At 38.8% G+C, this 20,353-nt stretch overlaps 1 protein-coding gene across 1 annotated transcript in view; it reads left to right on the top strand.

The window, feature by feature from the left end:
• The window catches only part of NKAIN2 (sodium/potassium transporting ATPase interacting 2), a 572,838-nt gene that overhangs the window by 472,113 nt on the left and 80,372 nt on the right, over positions 1 to 20,353 (top strand). Inside the window, exon 4 of the mRNA XM_055714854.1 lies at positions 11,976 to 12,176. Coding sequence (XP_055570829.1) covers positions 11,976 to 12,176 — 201 coding nt within the window. The remainder of the gene's footprint in view (positions 1 to 11,975; positions 12,177 to 20,353) is intronic.

Genomic DNA, 20,353 nt, shown 5'->3' with positions numbered 1-20,353 from the left:
TTCTCCACAGAGCTGCCTTTCAGCAGGTGGACCCTCAGCCTGTACTGGTGCATGGGGTTATTCCTCCACAGGTGCAGAACCCTACACTTGCATTTGTTGAACTTCATGAAGTTCCTCTCTGCCCAACTCTCCAGCCTGGCCAGGTCTCACTGGATGGCAGCCCAGCCTTCTAGGGTGTCAGCTACTCCTCCCAGTTTTGTATCATCAGTTAACTTGCTGAGGTTACACTCAGTCCTTTCATCCAGGTTATAAATGAATAAATTGAACAGGACTGGATCCAGCACTGACCCCTGGGGAACACCGCTGGCTACAGGACTCCAGTGAGACTCCACACCACTGATCAGAACCCCCTGGGCTCTGCCATTCAGCCAGTTCTCAATCCACCTCAATGTCCACTCATCTAACTTGCTTTTCCTGAGATTACCTATGAGGGTGTTATGGGAGACAGGGTCAAAAGCCTTGCTGAGATCAAGGTAGACAACATCCACCACTCTTCCCTTGTTTACCCAGCCAGGCATTCCATCACAGAAGGCTATCAGGTTGGTCAGGCATGATTAGTGAATCCATATTGACTGTTTCTCATAACCTTCTTTTCCTCCAAGTGCATAGAAATGGGTATTACAAAATGATTTAGATTTGAAGGTCACCTTGTGCAACTCCCTTCTCAAAGGAGGGCCCATTAAATGACATTGATCAGGTGCTTTTTTGGTCAAATATTTAATAACTCCAAGGATGGAGTTCTACCTCATCTCTGGGCACCTGTTCTAGTGTTAGGCCATTCTCGTAGTTAAAAAAAAATAAAATTAAAAAATCCTTACATGTGGTCAGAGTTTACTGTGTTCCAGCTTGTCTTTGTTGCTTCTTGTCCTTCTGCTGTGGACCTCTGAGAGGACCCTGGCTCTGCCTTCCCTAGGCCCTCCCATTAGATATTTATGGGCAGTAGTAGCATCCCCACAGGCCTCCTGCTATGCACACTGAACTGGCCCTGCTCCCTCAGCTGCTCCTCAGACACCCAGTGCTCCAGTCGGTAATCAGCTTTGTGGCCTTTGTTAGACTGGCTCCAGGATGTCCATGTCTCTCTTGACTTAGGGAGCCTAGAACTGGACCCAGTCCTCCAGGTGTGCTCTTGCCAGTGCTGAGCAGGCATGAAGGATCACCTTCCTTGGCCTGCTGGTGACACTTAACGCAGCCCAGAAGTCTGTTGGCCACCAGGACCCCTAGGTCTTTTCCAGCAGAGCTGCTCAGTCAGTCAGCGCTCAGTCACAGAGAGGGCTCTATTCTTGTTGAAAAGTGAGCAAACTGCCGAGTCCTGTGTAAGAGCGGAGCCAGAGATCCCCCACATTCAACCTGTCTTGGGGCCAATCAATGTAAATTTGAACTGAAGGGCAATCTTCCTTTTGGTATGACCCTGTGAGATGGAGCAAAGCATCCAGACATAAGGCTTCAGCAAAAGTGGAGCTGACACCTGACATGAACCATCATTGAGCTATCATTAATACATAGCTGATCTAGGAATTAATTTTTAAGGGTGCCCACCAGATACTAGATCCTACTCTTCAATTAATAGGGGTTTCTGTGTTGTCCTTTATAAAATATCTCTTATATATATTTGCACCTTAATACCTGAATTACAAAACAGCGACAAAAACTGTTTAAAAATGAAATATTTGAATCAGTCTGTACTATATTTCTTTATACTAATTTTAATCTAACTGTTAAAAAGGGAATAAATCTTTTGCAAGACTACACTGGAAAATCCAATACCAAACAGCATTTGGTACATCATTAACTAATATGGTTTGTTTGTTAATTATACCTTCCCACAAAAGACAGATGACAATATTTGTATCTAACAGGAAAGAGAACTAAATCACAGGAAACACGAGTTGATGTAGAGTTTTAGGAAGAAATAGGGTGATATCCGGAAAATTACTTGTTACCACCTAATAGCGCCATCAGTTCAAAACTGTAAAGCTGCACACTGAATCTGCATAATATTTTTTGTACAGCTTGTGTATATTATGCAGGCTGGTATATATGTGGTACAAACTGGTGCTAAGTGTAAGATTAACAAAATAATGGATCTTTTTATTGAGGTAATTTTGCCATCTTAATTTTGGTGTTCTTGTATTATACGTAAGAATATACATATATTCTTATGTGCAGGTAGTCGTTTATGCTTTTGCAGCATTGCACGCCACATAGTCAACATGTAAAAGAGCAATAGGCTATTCATCTATGGATTAGTACTTTAACTGATTTAAATTGCTACAGTTTCTTTTGCAGTACATGAGGTACTTTCTTCATACTAGCTAAAAAATCTAGCATGGCATCATAATATTATTCCTTAGGGTCTGCTTTTTAAAACTTAATAAAAGCCATACATTCACCCAAAGTTATGCACTAAATCTTTTTAAATGGCTTTGAATTGTTCTTAGGAGGCTGCAGTTTGCTAAAGGAGTGGGCATTGCCACATCTTTGCAATAGCTCACAAGAGGAAAGGACACTCGCTTGAAATGTTTGCTAGCATCAGCTTGTTTGATATTTAGTTTGTTTATTAATGTAGGTGACAAAGTTTCTTTTTAGTTTGTTTACATGGGACTTGTCAGAATAGAATTTGTGAATAGTTTATTTTTCATTTCTGAATCAAGTATTTGCACCCATATCACCTACACTGGATATAGTGGACTGATAACATTTTCCAGTTTGCAAATGCAGCCTCAGCACCCTAATAAGTCAAGTTTGGAAAGTTTAATATTTTCTCCTGAAAATGTTGAAACACGTTTTTTGCAGTGTTATTCACATTCTTGATGTTTTCATTTTGCAGGCTAAAACTAGCTAAAACTGGAATTCCTGAGTAGTCTCATTAATCAAAATTATTTCTGAGGCACAATGTAGAGGGGGAAAAAAAAAAAAAGAAAGAAAGGAATTATCAGTTCTAGAACAGGAGAAACTGTGCACTTTGTTTCTTAGAAAGAATTCAAATAATTCTCAATGCAGGAAGCAGACGATATACAAAACATTTGTAATTCACTCTGTGCTCAATATAAGTTAGATCTTATTATTTCTGTACTTAGATGACAGTAGTGGATAATTGAATTTGTTTTAATAAAACTAATCTGTGGACCAAGCTGAGTGTCATACTATCACACCACAAAAAAAGAGAGCAATTTCACCTACAGTTAAATTAATTCCTGCATGTAAAGTGAAAAGATTTGATTTATCAAATCTGAATATAGCCTTAGGTATTCTAATAACCATCATCACCTGCAAGGACACAAATGAACTCTTTATGAACTAAAGTTTATCAGAGTCATATAACATGTTCCCATGACAAATGTCTTTTTCATGTAAAAAATAAATACAACCTTTCAGACAGGAACTAAAGCTGTTTTCCAAAGTCTGTGGTGTAAGTATAGCTGAGGCAAAAGGATCTTTTTTCACACATGAGCACTGAAACCTGTGACACTGGTTTTCCTATGTTAACCAGTGGAGACGGAGCTGCGTAATCCCTTTAGAATTGCTAAAAGTCACTCCTAGGTGTAAAATGTGCCAAACCAATGGTCAAAAATGTCCTTGCTATAAATATATATTTATTTTATATTTATATTATAACACTATAAACAGTGTTACTATGGACTGCTACACACACATTTTGTGCATGTCATGCTGGGTGTGTATTGGTGTGGCTTCACTGATTTGACTTTTGTTTTACTGGCCCTAATTTGCAAGCTAGGTGAATGCTGTACAGCTTCAGATCTGAATCTAATTCTGCAGATGATGACATCTATCAGCCTGGTCAATAGTGGAAGAAGTTATAGTGAAAGAGCCTGAAGTAGTCGATGAAGGATAATTATTCCACACCATTTCTTGAACAGGGGGAATAAGGCCCTATAGAGGTGGCCCATGCTTCCACTTCTGTCTCTGTGCTTCCTTGCCATCAGTCTGTGGCTGGCTTCCTGCTCAACATCTTATCTAGTTTCCCTGAGTAGCTTTTCAGAGTCCTTTAGGAATACTTAGCACTCTCTTTCAACTGTGTCCTTTCTATTGACTGCAGAGGAATACAAACCATTTTAATCTGGATATTTTATTTCATACGGAGAATGCAAGTGGGTTGTCAGGACTAGCTATGCATTTTAAATTGATGCTTTAATTCATTGCAACCTCCCCACAGAAGTAAAACCTTTTGAAAATATTCACCTGGGCTAGATTTGAATCAAACTGAGTAAGATGACTCCATGTGTTTTGTAATAATTTCCCGACTCATCCAGGCTTCTTTTTAATTATTCTGAAATCTTTATGTGTATAAAATCACTGGTTGCTGGAAGTGCTTAGACTATAGAGCACTATGTACAACATATATTTATCTTCAGCCTGATATTTCATGAAACCCTTCTGCATGAAAATGATCTCATGTTTCTTAACACCACTTTAGTCCTAACAACAGTTTCTGTGTTCTGAGAACTTTGTTGAAGTGTACTTACTGTTTCCTGTACATGCTGCAGGTGGCAGATTTTTCTAGATTTAGCAGCAGAGGCTGATTCAAACAGTTTCTTCACTGTAGGCATGAGTTCCACCTTAGGGTCATGAATGCATTGAGTTGTGTAAAGAAAAAAAAAAGTTAGACAAGATAATTATTTACATTTTAAATGAGAATAAAAAGTCATAGGAAACAAAACAAAGGTTTGTCACTGTACACATGCATTTTGTTTTACAGCACCTAAAACTATGTAATAACCAAGGGACACTGAACAAATGACATCAGCTGGAATTTCCTTCTGTATATACTCTATAAAGCAGCTGATGTGTAAGTTCTACACCACAGACTTCTGCATCCTTCCTTACTAAATGTTGGACCATGCTAAAATTTTGCCTTGCACAGAAATGATCAAGCAAAATCTTGAGGTGTTTCGGCAACTCAGTAAACCATTTATCCTAGAAAAGGATTTTAAGGATATACATTTCATGCTGTTATTTTACTCAAGGCCTAGACCTTTCCTGTTTACAGCCTGCAGAACTGTGTTCCCAGCTCACAGGAAGGTCTGCATATTTGGATATTATCCAAATATAAGATGTCCTTGTGCTTATAAGGGTTTTATTTAGAATTAAGAGGTTATTTATATTTGTGTCTTTGAATTCTAAGCACTATTGATCTGTGTATTTGCCTGGGTAAACCAAGAGACACGCCTCCTTTACCATTTAAAAAGGAGGGGACGGGACGGGATGGGACAGTCCTGAGAAGCTAAAGAACTTAAATTTCTTTAAAAGCATTATGCCATACTCATAACAATGCAGTGCTGATGCATTGTGGAAACAGTGAAATCATGTGTTTTCAGCTCAAAATGAATAACCAGGGTTTGGGAACCATTCATAACATTCACATCACTTCAGAAAGAGATCCAGAACCACATTGAGTTTAGTATAATCATAAAATCCTTTGCTAGTTTTGTTTCATGGAACACCACTTTGATGTGGGAAAAGAGAGCATGTTCCACCACCTTGTTTCCAGCTCTGGACCCCTGCCAGGCTGCTCAGTTCACCCTGAAGCAGAAGCTGGACTCTCTAATAAGATATCTGTGGGATCATCATCTTTTGGTACACCAGTAAATACCTAAATTGCATCTTTGTACCTTCAGGTTTAATCTAAACTTTAGAATAGGATTCTCTTTTGGAATGAAAGAAGTTAGTTTTTGTCGGATGTAATAAGTTCCGGTAATAACCCCATGCCCACCAGTAAGGATAAAGCTACATAACATCACCTGAGGCTGGAAAACTGCTCACTGTAAACCCACATTAACAGTCTGGAGACAAGCTGGTTTTCCCAGAGAATAGCAATTTGGCAAACCACTAATTTTTCAAAACATTTAACTTAATTTCCTTCAATAAATTTTCTCACTTCCAGAATGATATCCCTGATTACTCCACAGTGAGTAATATGTAAGATTCCACAGTTAGATACTACTCTGGGATGTGAGTGCCTCTGGTCAGTTGCCTATTTCAATGTATTTTATCATTGCACAAGCTGAAGTCCTCCAGAAATCATTTCCCAAGAAATTAAAAAAATCTAGTGCTCAGGATGTTTATCAAATATGTACATGAGCTAAATTAAAATTTCTGTATGATAGCACAGGGACTGCAATCTTTCAGTCCCTGTGATAAGTAACATTCATCTACTAGAATTGGCTTAATTCTCTTGTTCTGCACAAAAGAAAATTCAACGGATCTTAACCCAGAACATTCTTAGTCTAAATACATAGTGTTTAAATATGAAAAATATTCTGGGAAATCATTTTAACCTTGCAATACAAACTGAAAGTTTCTACTTCCTTTTGATATTTTTAAGAACTATATAGATAGAAACTTTTTTAACAAAATTGTTAATAAAAAATGTTGATGTCACTGAACTGATTAAATTAATATTCTGGAGTTTAGCAGTTTGTTTTTTTTTTTAATGAGTTGAAACAGAGCAGATTAAAATTATTAGGTTTGCCAGTCTACATATTAAAATACTAGAAAAATATGAGGATCTTAATTAAGATAACATTGCAGCTCTATTTCGTAAGATTATTGATAGGTATCTTATAACAGAATAGTAAGTGACAATGTCAATCCCTGTATGCTTTTTGAGGTCTATTTTACAGTATTTCATTAATATAAGACTCCAGTTTCATTTTGGAGAAGAAAATCAGAACACCTGAGTCATCTCTTTCTTTCATGCTGGTATCTCTATAACTAATTCATCAACGTCTTTGGAAGTGCATTGGAAATCACTTAAGATACATTTGGAACATTTTTAACAGACAACTGAGAAAAGCTAACAGTAAGGCAATTTTTGCTGGTTTTCATGGAGAAACTTCAGAAGTAAATCTCTTGGGTGGATTCGGACTGGTTAAATCATATTTAATTAATGACACATATGTAAATCAAATTCCATATTAAATTTGAAATTATAATGGTGCAAAATCGTTTTGTAAGATGAAATTAAAGAACAGGATTCTAGGTTACTGAAAAAAATTCATATGAAAGGGAAAGCATCACACATACAAAAAGTGGACAAGGTAAAAATCAGGTCAGATACAACAAGATAAAAAAGATCAGAAACCTTAAATATCCATGATCTCTACACAATTATACAGCAATTATTTCCTGTATATCAACTGTGGATTAAAAAAAAATGAAAACAAAAAGGAAAAATGAAAAGAAACACATCTGCCAAGCTCTATTTTGGCCCATCAGTGAGGGCAGTTTTTTCTTTAGACAGGAAAAAGTCTGCTTGCATGAGAAAATGGTACTGCCTGAAGGGAGATAGTTTTAGTGGGAAAGTGAGATAACAGAAGAAAAAAAATGACTGTAGAGGCCTCTGTGCATCTGAGGCATCCAGAACTACAAATGCTTTCAGACCCTGTTCTTTTATCACTGAAACCTTGTGTGATCATTCAGTCTCCAAGCAACTTGTTCTTGCTAGTTTGAGTTTGAAAAATGAAACAAGTGGTTACATGGTTGTATTTGACAAAACCTGTACAGAAGCTTGGCAGGGTTGCACAGATTTCAGCAATTCCTAATTAGAAAAATGGGAGAAACTTATTTCCCATGACACAGCAAGCCTCAACCATTGAAGTCAGTACAATTTAATTTCCCTGAGTCTGCGAGATCTCCGGGACTTTCAAGGAGAATCAGCCTGAATGACTACTGCCTCTTTTTTCTTTTGGCACTGTGTTTGGAATCAGCTTCTCTAAGCCGCACCAGACAGAAATAGTTGAAACAGTAATATATTGCTATTACTACACAGAGATGGTATACTTACTAATACGTACTAATAGCAATACAATAAACACAGAGCTATATTCGTTATGAGCACTGCTGTACTGTTGCTTCTTAATGCAGAGGAGGTTGTATTTCTTTCTGGAAGCTCTTTCAAAGCTTTCTGCTGCCATGTTCTGTCATCAGCTGTCCTCAGCCAGGAAAAGTTATGTACTGTGCAGATAACCCTAGCAAAAGTTGTTATCTAGCATATTAAGCACAGCCACAAAACCATCAGAGCTCAGCGGTTTTTACAAACTAAGCTGAAATGAAATTACAGATTTAGTCTGCAGATGTCTCAGGTTCTAATCTCTGAAATCTGGGTCTCTGAGACCTCCAAACTGTATCCTTTGTCTAATCCAGCAGTACTTCTGACCATTACAAATATCAGTGCATTTTAAGAATGTCAGCAAAGAGGTCCTACTAAATATTTTCTTGGGTTTTTTCCTCCTTGATGAATATCAACATCTACTCTAATGCACCAATTTTCATTAACAGGCTTTACAAAATACCAGCAGGATTTCCAAAAACAGCACAGTGATCATCAATAAAGCTCATACAGATGTATTTCTGTGTCCATGAAGGAAGCAGCTGTTTGTTGAATTTAGGATAATAAAATCTTCCTTGACATACAGACTGTGAACCACACCATATCGGCATGCCCAATGTGTATCAACAATTCTTGTTAAGTTTCATAGATTCAAGGCTTATCAGACTATTTCTCTGCATTTCCCTGAACAATGTTTGAGCCACAGATGTTGGAAAGAAAACAGACGGCAAATACACTGGAGAGTACAACAAATCCCCAGCTTCCAGTGTAGACTTTGTCTGTGTCCACTAAAACTGTATTCAAACAGTGAACAAAGTAAATAGCAAGCAGAGTCTGTCCAAAAATAGCTCTAAATGTTTTCAGTATAAAAGATGTTAATGATGGATACATCATCCCCTCCTCAGCTTACACAGTTCTACAAGGAGATCCAAGTCCTCAACAGTTTTCTCACTTAAAACTAAAACTTTTTCGCAAGCTGGGTGACCTTCACTATTGAGCAACAGGAGCTGCTCTGCTGATATGATTGCATATGGGGGGACATGGTTTGAAGGTTATGAACAAGTTCAAAGCCCATAACAATTTATACCTGAGAAGATTTTACTGTGCTGCAGCTGACTTTGAAGTGAATAGGCTCCTTCTGTATTTCTTCCTACTCCATTTATTTTGGGGATATGAATTTACAGGGTCTAACGTACATGTTGGCTGGTCAAAATCTGGTTTCATTATCATTCTCATGCCAGCTAAGTTTGACCCTGAGCCACGGATGATGTCTAATCTTACCAGAATCAGATTTCACGTCTGTTTATTGTTTTGCTTTCTGAGGTTGACCTTGTTTGTTAATTGGTTCAATCTGTAACAGCTATGCTTCTTGAAAGCCTTCTTAACCACTTTATTCCAAGTTCTTTAAGATTTGAAGTTGAGGCTTTCAGTAAGATTTGTTTGGTCTAACTGCTATAAAGAATTAAGGAATATAACACTTCTGTGACAAGTATCAGGTCTATTTTATGAGCAGAGGAAACAACACAGCATTTTACTGATTACTTAGAGATAGAAATAGAATATAGATCTGATAAAGGTCTGCAATTTTTTCCTGTTAAGCACTAAAAGACTATTCTTGAACAAAACAAGATTATTTAGTCCTAATCATAGCATTAAAATTAACTGCAAAAAGTTGATTTGGGAGCAAGGGAGTTGCCTAAATATAACAAATTATTTCAGAAAATTATCTGGGAATAAATTCAGCAATGGAAGAAAGCTGGACTTTGTGATGTTTTATTTACATATGCAATTAATAATATTTTAATGTGTGAATAATTTCCTGTGTAACTTGGAAATCTACTTGTGCTTTTCATGTGTAAAGTTTTTGATTACTGCACCCTTTTTAGGTAAACATAACTGTCTCTAGAGCAATGATGTTCTAGCCACACAGGCCAGTTTTGACTTCTCTGTCTAGCTCCTCTTCATCCATTTTAACTTAATCTGGCAGATGCATAACAAATACTCAGTTCCTGCAAGCCAGTTTATCCCTTTCTTTTTCAAGAAATACCTTCTTCTTCCCTTGTCTGCACTTTGTAAAATATTTTTAGTCCATCACAATTCTTCTGAAGGTATTGCAAATGACAAAATAGAGCCAGACAATGAGTCCTATTCATTCATGCTGCATCTCTGATAAGATACTAGAGGTTAAGAATTTTCCATGGTAACGAGAATGGCTTAAAGGTCTTCTGACAATAACATGATGGATTCCAATCTTAGTCATTCAGGAATAAATCTAAAAGTAATGTTACTCCAAAGATACCCATTCTTCAACTTCTTACACCAGGTGAGAAGGCCAATGTGCTACTAAGGGGTGGTAACAGCCCTGACTCCAGAAAGAAAAATAGTCTTCTGGTTTAGATGTAAGGGAAAAGTGGCCATTTCCAAAAAACATCTCTCAGACACTTTCCGGTGCCTGCAGCTTTGGTAGGGAGGGGTCCAGAGAAAGGAGAGATTTGTTTGGGGTGAAGATTTATAGCCATAGGTAAGTACATCCATTTGGGGGAAATTTGCATAGTTTATACAAATGTTCACTGCTGCTTTGATCACCTTTAAATGCTTCAAGTTAGTTGCACAACTAAATTCATGTGAAACATCACATGTTTTCTCCTATTGCTTGTTATTAGCCAGATTGGGCTATTATGAGAATGCGGGGTAATTATTCATCACAAAAATATCTATGGTCCTTCCTGCCATCTGATAGCTGGGTGTGCTTATGGAGGATAGTAACTGATTTTTTTTACCTGAACAAAGTTTCTGCACTTTTAGACAAGAACTGCAACTTTACTTAAGGAAAAAACATTCAGCTACACTACAGTGTCCAGTGTAATCACAGATCGATTGACATGTCATTCATGACATCATCCAAAACCTTCCTGGGTGGTTACCTTTGCATGAGTTAGTGCAAAAAAGGGAAAATAAGTGGACTGAAAAATGACTAGTTTTAAAGGAAGGGAAATGTGAACACAACATATAGTCTACAGAATGGCATTCTATTCCTTTTGGCATGGTAAACCTAATTAAATAGTTGTATTTTAAAATCCTTATGAGAATCTTAATTATTAATGTAATCAACAGGCTGAAGAAAATGTAGGTTAGGTGTGGGGAGAGTCTGGCTTTGCAGATTACTTAAAAGCAATTTTTTTTTGCATGACTGAACACATGTGCGCACAGACTAGTCACACTTTGCAATGAGGTTATACTTCTAAATTATTTATAAAGGGTTGGTAAACACTGTAGACTATTACAGAACCCACAAAGTCCATAGTGTTGTTATGACTATGTATAACACCCTCAAGTAATGTGCAACCAAGTATAATTTATGACAGTCATATCCATAGTATTGTTTATGATTTATATTAATCATTTATTAATCCTTTATGAACTATTTATGAATTCAATCTTAATGTAAAGCATGGCTGACTAGTTACCCCATTGCAGTAGCTGCATAGGAGTTAAATGTTGCAGGCCTCTGCCCCTTCTTTTTAACAAGGCAACACTTACTAGCCGTTTCCTTACTAGGACTCCTAGGAAGTTAGAAATATGACAGAGGCATTACAAAGAGGTTTTGCTTGTAAGCAAACAGAATCCTTTTTTGACATCTTCAATAGTTCAGTAGAGCTACCACAGGTGTGCTTCACAGGGCACATGAGACAAAACCCCTTGCAGATCACCCACACATATTAAAGTCTATGAAGTACTGGTTCCTGAGGACTCTTGTATAGTTTGATACCTCAGACAGCCAAAGTATGGGCTGTATTTCTAGGGACTGAGCAGAGGAGGGTTGCTATGTTCATCAGTGCTTATGGTTTCCGCAGGAAAATGCGCACTGTAACAGAAATTACTGCTATAGTCTAGGCTACCATAATGTCTAGGGACAGATCCTGGCTTGCAGGATTATTCTTCTGCTCCAAAGCAGTTCTGCCTGCCAAGGTACAGCTACTTGTGCTTGCTGCTGGCAAGCTCCTCTACCTTTCATGTGACAATGCAGTTTTACCACTGCTCTTTGCTTCTTTATGCATCCTGTGAAATCTCATTTGATACTGGAGTACCCTCCCAGCACATTAATACTTCACTTGTGTTTTTGCAGGAAACAGATCTCATTCTGACCTTTAATATCTCAATGCATCGTTCTTGGTGGATGGAGAATGGGCCAGGCTGCACCGTGACCTCAGTAACACCAGCACCAGACTGGGCACCAGAGGATCATCGCTATATCACTGTCTCGGGGTGTTTTCTTGAATATCAGTACATAGAAGTGGCTCACAGTTCTCTTCAGATCTTCCTTGCAGTAAGTCTTTGCAGATAGCTTCACTTTTACCGTCTTTTCTAGATTTCCTCTAGCAGAACATCCAGAATAGCAGACTGTTGTGGCATTCATTCACAGACCCTGGCTCTGTTAGTTTTGTTATGAAACTGTTGTCATGCAGCTAGTTCAAGACACCTGTATACAAAAAGCTCCACTATACATGTTTATTGCTGTAAGAACTGCTGACATGGCAGAGTCTGTTTTCCTAATCTCCATTTTGAACCACTGACCAACTGACCATGCCACAAATCATTTACAGCTAGGTACATCCAAATTGCACTATAGGATAAAAGTTGTGACATAATAACAAATTACAGCTATATTTGTGAAAACCAGATTGAATATGAAAGAAAAGCCAAAATGAAGGAGTATTTTTCAACAGTAAAAATAGGTTCACTGATCGGTTCACAGGACTCAAAAGTGATCAGTCTGTCTTTAACCATATTAATCAATGTGCACTGGAGGAGAATGGGGGAGGCTCTTCCCAAAAAATCAAAATGTTGAATGAAAATCAAAAACAGAAACCTTAAATCTTTGTAGGAGGATAAGAATCCACTGATACACTGCAGAAAGTTTGTAAGGAATGAAAACAATTTGTTTTGGGGAGAAATGGTAGGTTTTTCAATTGTATTTACCTGTACTAATCATTTTGCCTTGTGTTGTCTCTGACCTAGGTGAAAAGATGACATAAACACTGACTTAATTACACTCAATGACAATCTGCACTTTTATATTTATTCTGGTGATACGTACATGTTTATACCCAGATGGAGATATACATGACTGCAAATAAAACTGTTTCTATACACATAAATTTGGACTAGTATCTACGTGCATGGCTTCCTCCATATAAATCTTTTGTTCAAAAGATTCCAATATGTTGTCCCAAGACTGATCATACTGGTAAATGAGAGGAAATTTAGTTAACTAGATCAAGAAGTAAATGTAAGGTGATTGGACAGTCCATAATATGCTATATGGTCCTCAGTTACCCAAAACTGAGCAGCTTTTCTACCTGTCTATTCCTCAGCCTAGCTGTAAATGGCCAAGTGTAGAGGAATAAATCTGGGTTACTTAGCATTGATAATATACAACTGTGGGTTGGCTTCAGGGGCAGTGGGTTGGCTGATGTAGATAAGGTGCAGGTGTAGCTCGTTCCTGCTAAGTGGTTAAATAGCCCTGAGGATTGTGGGAGAGGGGTAGAGAAGGAGCAGTGTGGTTTGGCCTCTGGAGGAAGGAGATACCACACAGACAGTAGAATCTAGCCAAGGGAAAAGCCTTGTTGCAGCCTACTAGTTTGATTGTGCTGCAACACACCACCACCCTCTTTCCTGCCCTATAGATGCTGCCTGTGCTGTAGGATACAGTCTTCTATAATTCCTTTACAGCCAAGGACTAGGTGAGTTCAAGACAATAAATCTCTGTGTCAAGACACCTCTGGGAGCTCTGCATGGAAGAGATTGGTGACTGATTCACCTGGAAACCCAGTTGCCTCCCTTCAGTGGAGCTAACCCAGGTGTCCTCCATGCTCCTCAACTTGCTGCACTGCAGCAGAGCAAAGGGACCTTAACAAAGTAGGTAGTAAGGCAGGCACTAGACAGGTCTGGAATACAAAAACAACCCTTTCTCCAGATAGTTCACACCTGCAATTTTGACTAGCTACAGCTGATGCAAAAGAGACAAAGTGATCAGTACAATAAAATTAGTGTGAATAATTAAATAAGATAAAAATAAATATACAAATCTATTTAGAAACAATTGTTATCACTCAAACAATTGTTATTAACTCATAAAATCGTAGATTCATTTAGGTTTGAAAAGACCTCTAAGATCATCAAGTCCAACTGTTAACCTAACACTGCTAAGTCCACCATGAAACCACATCCCTAAGAGCCCCATCTACACATATTTTAAATACCTCCAGGGATGGTGACTCCACCACTTAACTGGGCAGCCTGTTCAGTGTTTGATAACCCTCTCAGTGAAGAATTTTTTCCTAATACCCAACACAAACCTCCCCTGGCACAGCTTGGGGATGTTTCCTCTTGTCCAGTCACTTCTCATCTGGGAGAAGAGAACAACACCCACCTGTCTACAGCCTCCTTTCAGGCAGCTGTAGAGAGCGGTAAGGTCTCCCCTGAGCCTCCTCCTCTCCAGGCTAAACAACCCCAGTTCCCTCAGCTGCTCCTCATAACACTTGTGCTCCAAACCCTTCCCCAGCTTCGTTGCCCTTCTCCAGACATGCTCCAGCACCTCTGCAACCGTCTTGCAGTGAGGGGCCCAAGACTGAACACAATATCTGAGGAGCAGCCTCATCAGTGCCAAGGACAGGGTGACAATCAATGCCATAGTCTTGCTGGCCACACTGTTTTGGATACAAGCCAGGATGCTGTTGGCCTTCTTGGCCACCTGTGCACACTGCTGGCTCAGTCGTCAACTAGCACCCCAGGTCCTTTTCTTCTGGGCAGCGTTCCAGCCACTCTTTCTCAAGCCTGTACTGCTGCGTGTGGTTGTTGTGACCCAAGTGCAGGACCCGGCACTGAGCCTTGTTGAACCTAACACAATTGGCCTCAGCCCTTTGATCCAGCCTGTCCAGATCCCTCTGCAGACTTTTCTGTCCTCAAGCCCTTCAAATGAGATATCCAGGTTATTTTTCTGCCTTAGTCTTTTGTATGTAATGAATGATGAACAAGAAACTCAAGGAATATATAGTTCAATACTAATTCTGTTCCTGATGCAACAAGGGGTTTTGTGTGTCTGTGCCTAAACAGATCTGTGTTTCTAACTTTCTTTACAAGCCAGGGGAATGGTTCAGGATAACAAACTGTTGGTAATCCACTAGCTGTAGGCAACTATGGCTGATTTTATATTTCCACTCATGTTACTGTAAATATGATTATCATAGGTAAAGAGCTACACAGTGTAAGTATGGGTCAGTTTTCCAGACCTGCTACTTGCAACTTTACCATTTACATCATTTTCACATTTTCAGTTGTGTGTATGGGGTTCTTTTTCTAATAGAAATACTAGCATAAATTCACTGTCTTATTAAATGTGGTGAGAAACAGAGGAATTACTTGGTACTGCTCAGTGACATATAACAGAAGAGTAGACATTGCTTGGTTTTCAGCAAACTAGCTTTCAACAAACCTGAGCTTTAGATCACTTTTGTCTCCAGCTAGTAGAAAGAAACCTTTCCTTTCAGTTTTCTTTTATGGGCACTTAAATGGATCTTGCACTTTAACTGTAAAACTATAAATTGTAATCTACAAATCGGTTACTTGCTTTCTATCTGTATTTCTGTACATTCGTGACAATGGTCAAGCTAATGTTGATCTTGGCTTTTTTATGGACTGGTGGTACTGCATCATGTTTTTAAGGCTGTTTTCTACTGCCTACAGATAAAATGTTACAAAGGAATTTAGCATCATTGAGGACCACTTATATCAGTCTTTGAAAACATTACACTGAGTGTATTTTGTACAGCTTGCCAGTAAGCTCACAAGGAATCCAACTACAGAAGGTTAGGCTTCACATCGATGTGATATTTGCTGTGGATTACTTAGTGGAAAGAATATGACAGCTAAGATAAAAGCTATAAAGCCCCCATAGTTCATACTTTCTAAAAAGCAAGTCTCAGGGTGGGCTATGGAATATTGCAGTGATTGCAGACAGATGCTCTGCTGAGGAGGTGCAGAATACTCATAGTCTCCAAGAGGCCTTCTCTCTCCCAAGGAACATGTCCTAGAAGCAAACGGCATCAGATTGTGAACCATACAAATGCCACTGCTAATTTTGTGCAGGTCAACACAGATTTTATTTTTTTAAGAGTGAAATGTTGAGGAATTTTCATTTCTCCTGCTGCTTAAACAAAGTATTAGTTACAGCACTGGAATGTTAAAAGACCCCAAAGGTCAGGAGAGTCCCCATTGTAATCCCATTTAACAGCGTGGTATTGTTCATTGTGTGACACTGACCTTGGAGACTAAATGTGATGATGCACAGATATTTTGCCAGCTTTCCCAAGGAGTGGATTTTGCTCAGGATAAACAAACAACTGGACAAAATTGCTAGTTTAGCTTACCCTGAAGAAGTAACAGAAAATTTAGTTTGGTGGCCTCTATACTTAGACCAGCTAAATGGTCATGATTTAGAAAATCTTCAGAATGGGGAAAAATTGAGAACTGATGTGTGTAAGAAAATGCTCTTATAAAACAAAGATTGTCCCAATTTGGGTATTTAGCATTTATGTCTGCAAAGAAGGGCTGGAATAGTCCACAGTGATAATAGGGGCTGCAAAGCAGCCACAACTATTCTGTTGTCCTGCGACACAGAGCGTTTAGTGCATTGGGTGATGCTGGTGGAAGTTGACAGACACTGTTAAAAAGAGGGGTTCAGAGTGAAGAAGGGAGAATGCAATGAAGGAGAATCTATTTCACTGAATGCAGCTTTGCAGCCTGCAGTGCTGCAAAATAAACATTTTTTAGGGCACCACCTGCAGCACACAGCTGTATGGAACTGAACAGAACTACTAAGGGTGTGCTTTGTTCTGCTTTGTGTGAAACCCTGCAGTCTGGGAAAATATGTGGGGAAGGTATTTCTATGAAGCAGCTCTCTCCTTTCCTGCCATCCCCAATACCTGGTGAATATCATAGCTGAATCTGTAGAGGTGAGATCTTAGCTTCATTGCACTTTGACAGCAACAGTAATTTATTTAATGCTGTGCTTATACCTGGAGAAAAAAATGCATCATTTCAGCCACATCCAATTAATTTGTTTTGTTGCAGAAAGCTAACCCTCAGTGCAGCCTGTGCTCACATGCTGGGCAAAACTCTCCACTCAACGCTTCTCTTCCAGGGAAGTCCCATTTACAGAGCTATGACATCTTGAGCACCTGGACCATCCAATGTGCTCTGCAAGGACCACAACTCTGCATGTCCTTGGTGCCTACATATTACCAAAGTGAACGGGTCTAGTGATGACATGACTTGGATACCCATACACTTCATACATTAAAGTGTCCTTATGTACTTAATGGTTATTGATTCTTGCTGCTTACATCAGAGATGTTATTTCATTTTCAGGATTACTGGGTTATCAAGGATAGATATACTTAAACCACTGATCTCTGGAGAGAATTGTTCCAGGTAAAGAATGAGGTCAGTGATTGTAATGGAGATTTGATTTGCTAGTGGTTTGTGAAATTTGAGTTGCATTCTGTATAATATTTACAGAGTAAAGGCTGAAGAAAATTTCCCACCTACCCCTAAACGATAGCAGGTATAGCTTCCACTTCACCATGGAAGGGCAATGCCTGGGAGGGACACAGTGCAGGGTATGCACCCCTGCCAACCTTGGCATGAAATGTCAGTGCTTAAGGCAGTCATTATCTCTGTGTATAAATAGTATATGCACCCCAGCTTTTTGGTCACACAGCTAAAGAAGACTCACAAGCTTACAGTTTCACAGGCATCCGCACCCATCTATGTCTAATTCTAGCTATGGATCCTAGGTACAATTTTCCTCATTTGTGCTTTTTATTGAACTCTTACCTTGTAACAGGAGGTGAAAATCTTTTTAGTTCAGGCCCTGAGCTGTGGTTCAGGTCAGTGGGTTTGAATTCCAGGCCTACAACGATGTCCTTGGGAAAGTCATTTCATTTCTCTGTGCCTCTTCCCAAGTGCTGCGGAGAGGAAAGCGTGCCTAAATTTTTCATGTTCAGTTTATAAGACAGTGTACCATTAGCATAGATAGGGATCTCTTGGATCTCTCAAAAAGCCTCTAAATGTGGATGGCATCCAGTACAGCAAGGCCTTTGTGTGGTACAAGAAAATTATAATAATAGTAATTGCATTTCATACAGAAATGGAGCTCAGATCCTCTACATCTTCCTTCTGTCTGTGTTTTACTCTGATTATGCATGACCTGCCCCAACTCCCACAAGGCTGTTCTTGCAAAAATCAACAAATTAAAATCCATTTGTAGATCAAAACTCTGAAAATATGCAAATAAAAGATCAGCCTTGGAGATAAGTGTGACAGAATTACATATCTATTTCCCAGCACAGGATTAAAAGTATTTATTATGCTTGTCTTTTACTCCTCACTTACACCCTCACTTACAGGAACTAAGTGCCCGAGTTATGGGAATAAGACTAAAGCAAAGGCACCACCTTAGCCAATTCAGTTTTCAGTTATATAGCCCTCAAAAAGATTAATTGTATAATATTATTCCAGTAAAAATGAGTGGGGAAAAAGTATTTCCTATGTCCTGTATCTACATTATTGATGGTCACTTACATAACAAATAAATAAAACCATAAGTAAACTGTTACATAAAAGTATTGACCATTTTCATTCTGATCCTGTCCACTGACTTTTATGTGCTGTATATTAGTCTTAATTCCTTTTTGTTCCTTCCTGTATTTATACATGAGTATATGCTTCATGCAATCATTAAAATTATTTCATGCTTTAAAATTTGTAATATGTAATTATCCATCCATACTAGTTACAGTAAATGTATACTGTTTGAGATTCTGCAAAGTCTGTGTCATGTGTAATACCTTTCAAGCTCTGATGCTGTCAGATTGATTTAAAACATCATGAACCATAACTGTGTTATTAAGATGCAATAATACAGCTATGCAGTTAGGATGCCAGCTTCAAAATCTCAGCTCTGTTGCAGACTTACAGTATGACCTTTGCCAGGGTGCTTAATTCATGCCAATTATTGTCTGTACTATACAAACAATGGGTCTTAAATATTTCAGAAAGATGTTGCCAGGATAATTCCATTAAACATTGCAAGGTAATCAAATATTGCAGAAAGGTGGTCCATGTATGTATTTAAGCACTTAGAACAGTAGAATAGCATTAATGTTCCCTGCTTCTGTCAAGGATTTATAATAATTAGAATAGGGTACTCTTAAAACCCTTAATGTTAGCACAGCACAGGTGACATTAAATAGTCTCATGCCTTTGTGGAGAGATGAGAGTAGTCCAGAATAGTGTACTCTCACAGGAATTTCTTTACTGGAGCATCTATTTGTGCTTTAGATTCACATGCTCAGATATGTTTCTGACAGTATATCACTTAAAAGCCCCCAACAGCACTGCAGACAATATGAGTGCAAAGCAAAGCAGCAGTTCCTGTCCAAAAGAACTAACATTCAAAGTACAAAACAAGCCAGCCAACCCATACAAATGGAAAAGAGAGGAAAGACAGGAAAACAGAGAGGGAATATTAGTTTGCAGTGTCATTGCACTTCCTCTTCGACCATCATCAGCTTTTTTGTAGGCATGATACAAAAGCCTTAAAAAGGGCTATGAAGCAGAATAATGAGTAAACCTTGCGTTATCTGGTGGAAAATTCTCCTAAAGGGTAGTAAAAGAAGAAAGTGTGTGAAAGTGTGAAATTTGTAAAATGGCTGACAACAAGCTGGTGGCTCATCACCATTGCACTCCCATACAGACGGGAAGGGACAAGCCATGTGGGACAAGCCACAGAGAGCTTTGCAGGTTGAGTAGTTGAATTTCACTGGGAGAAACTAAGGAGATGAAGTGGAGGGATAAAGCAAGCTGTGGAAAATCATATCTGCAGTAACCTTTCAGATGGGCTCAGTCTAGACATGCATTTGTCAGGAGCAAGGAAAGTATGTGGCACACGTAAAGGGAGGATGCTCCTCTGGAGCTGGGACTCACTGACTGAGAAATCAGCAGAGCAGCAGCAGGGCAGCAGAAGTTAAAGGAACAGAGAGCTTATAAACTCCTGCACTTAGAACAGGAAAGGGAAACAAGCCTTCTGCAAGGGAAAAGTACATTCTAGCTCTTTTTTCTTTTTCCTTTTATTATTTATATATATATATATATATGGGAAGACATTGGTGAGATCTGAACAGAGAAAAATACTCACAGTTCCTCCAGAGACACCAGCAAATGACAGAGCAGGACTAAATGAAGAGAACAGTGGGAGTAAAGTGTGTGGGTATATCAGCAGGACAGACTGCATGATAGGAGGGGCAAAAGAAGTTGAGGCAGGAAGATGAGGGAGGGAGTCATTGGAAAGCATGAAAAAGAGAAGCTGCCTATCTAATGATGCTGTTAGGAATGAGGCAAACAGCAAAAGGAAGTTTCTGTAGGTCCCAAAATATGCATACG

The sequence above is a fragment of the Falco cherrug genome, chromosome 6 (assembly GCF_023634085.1).
Source record: "Falco cherrug isolate bFalChe1 chromosome 6, bFalChe1.pri, whole genome shotgun sequence".
Classification (NCBI taxonomy): Eukaryota; Metazoa; Chordata; class Aves; order Falconiformes; family Falconidae; genus Falco; species Falco cherrug.
This window is presented reverse-complemented; position numbering and strand designations above follow the sequence as displayed.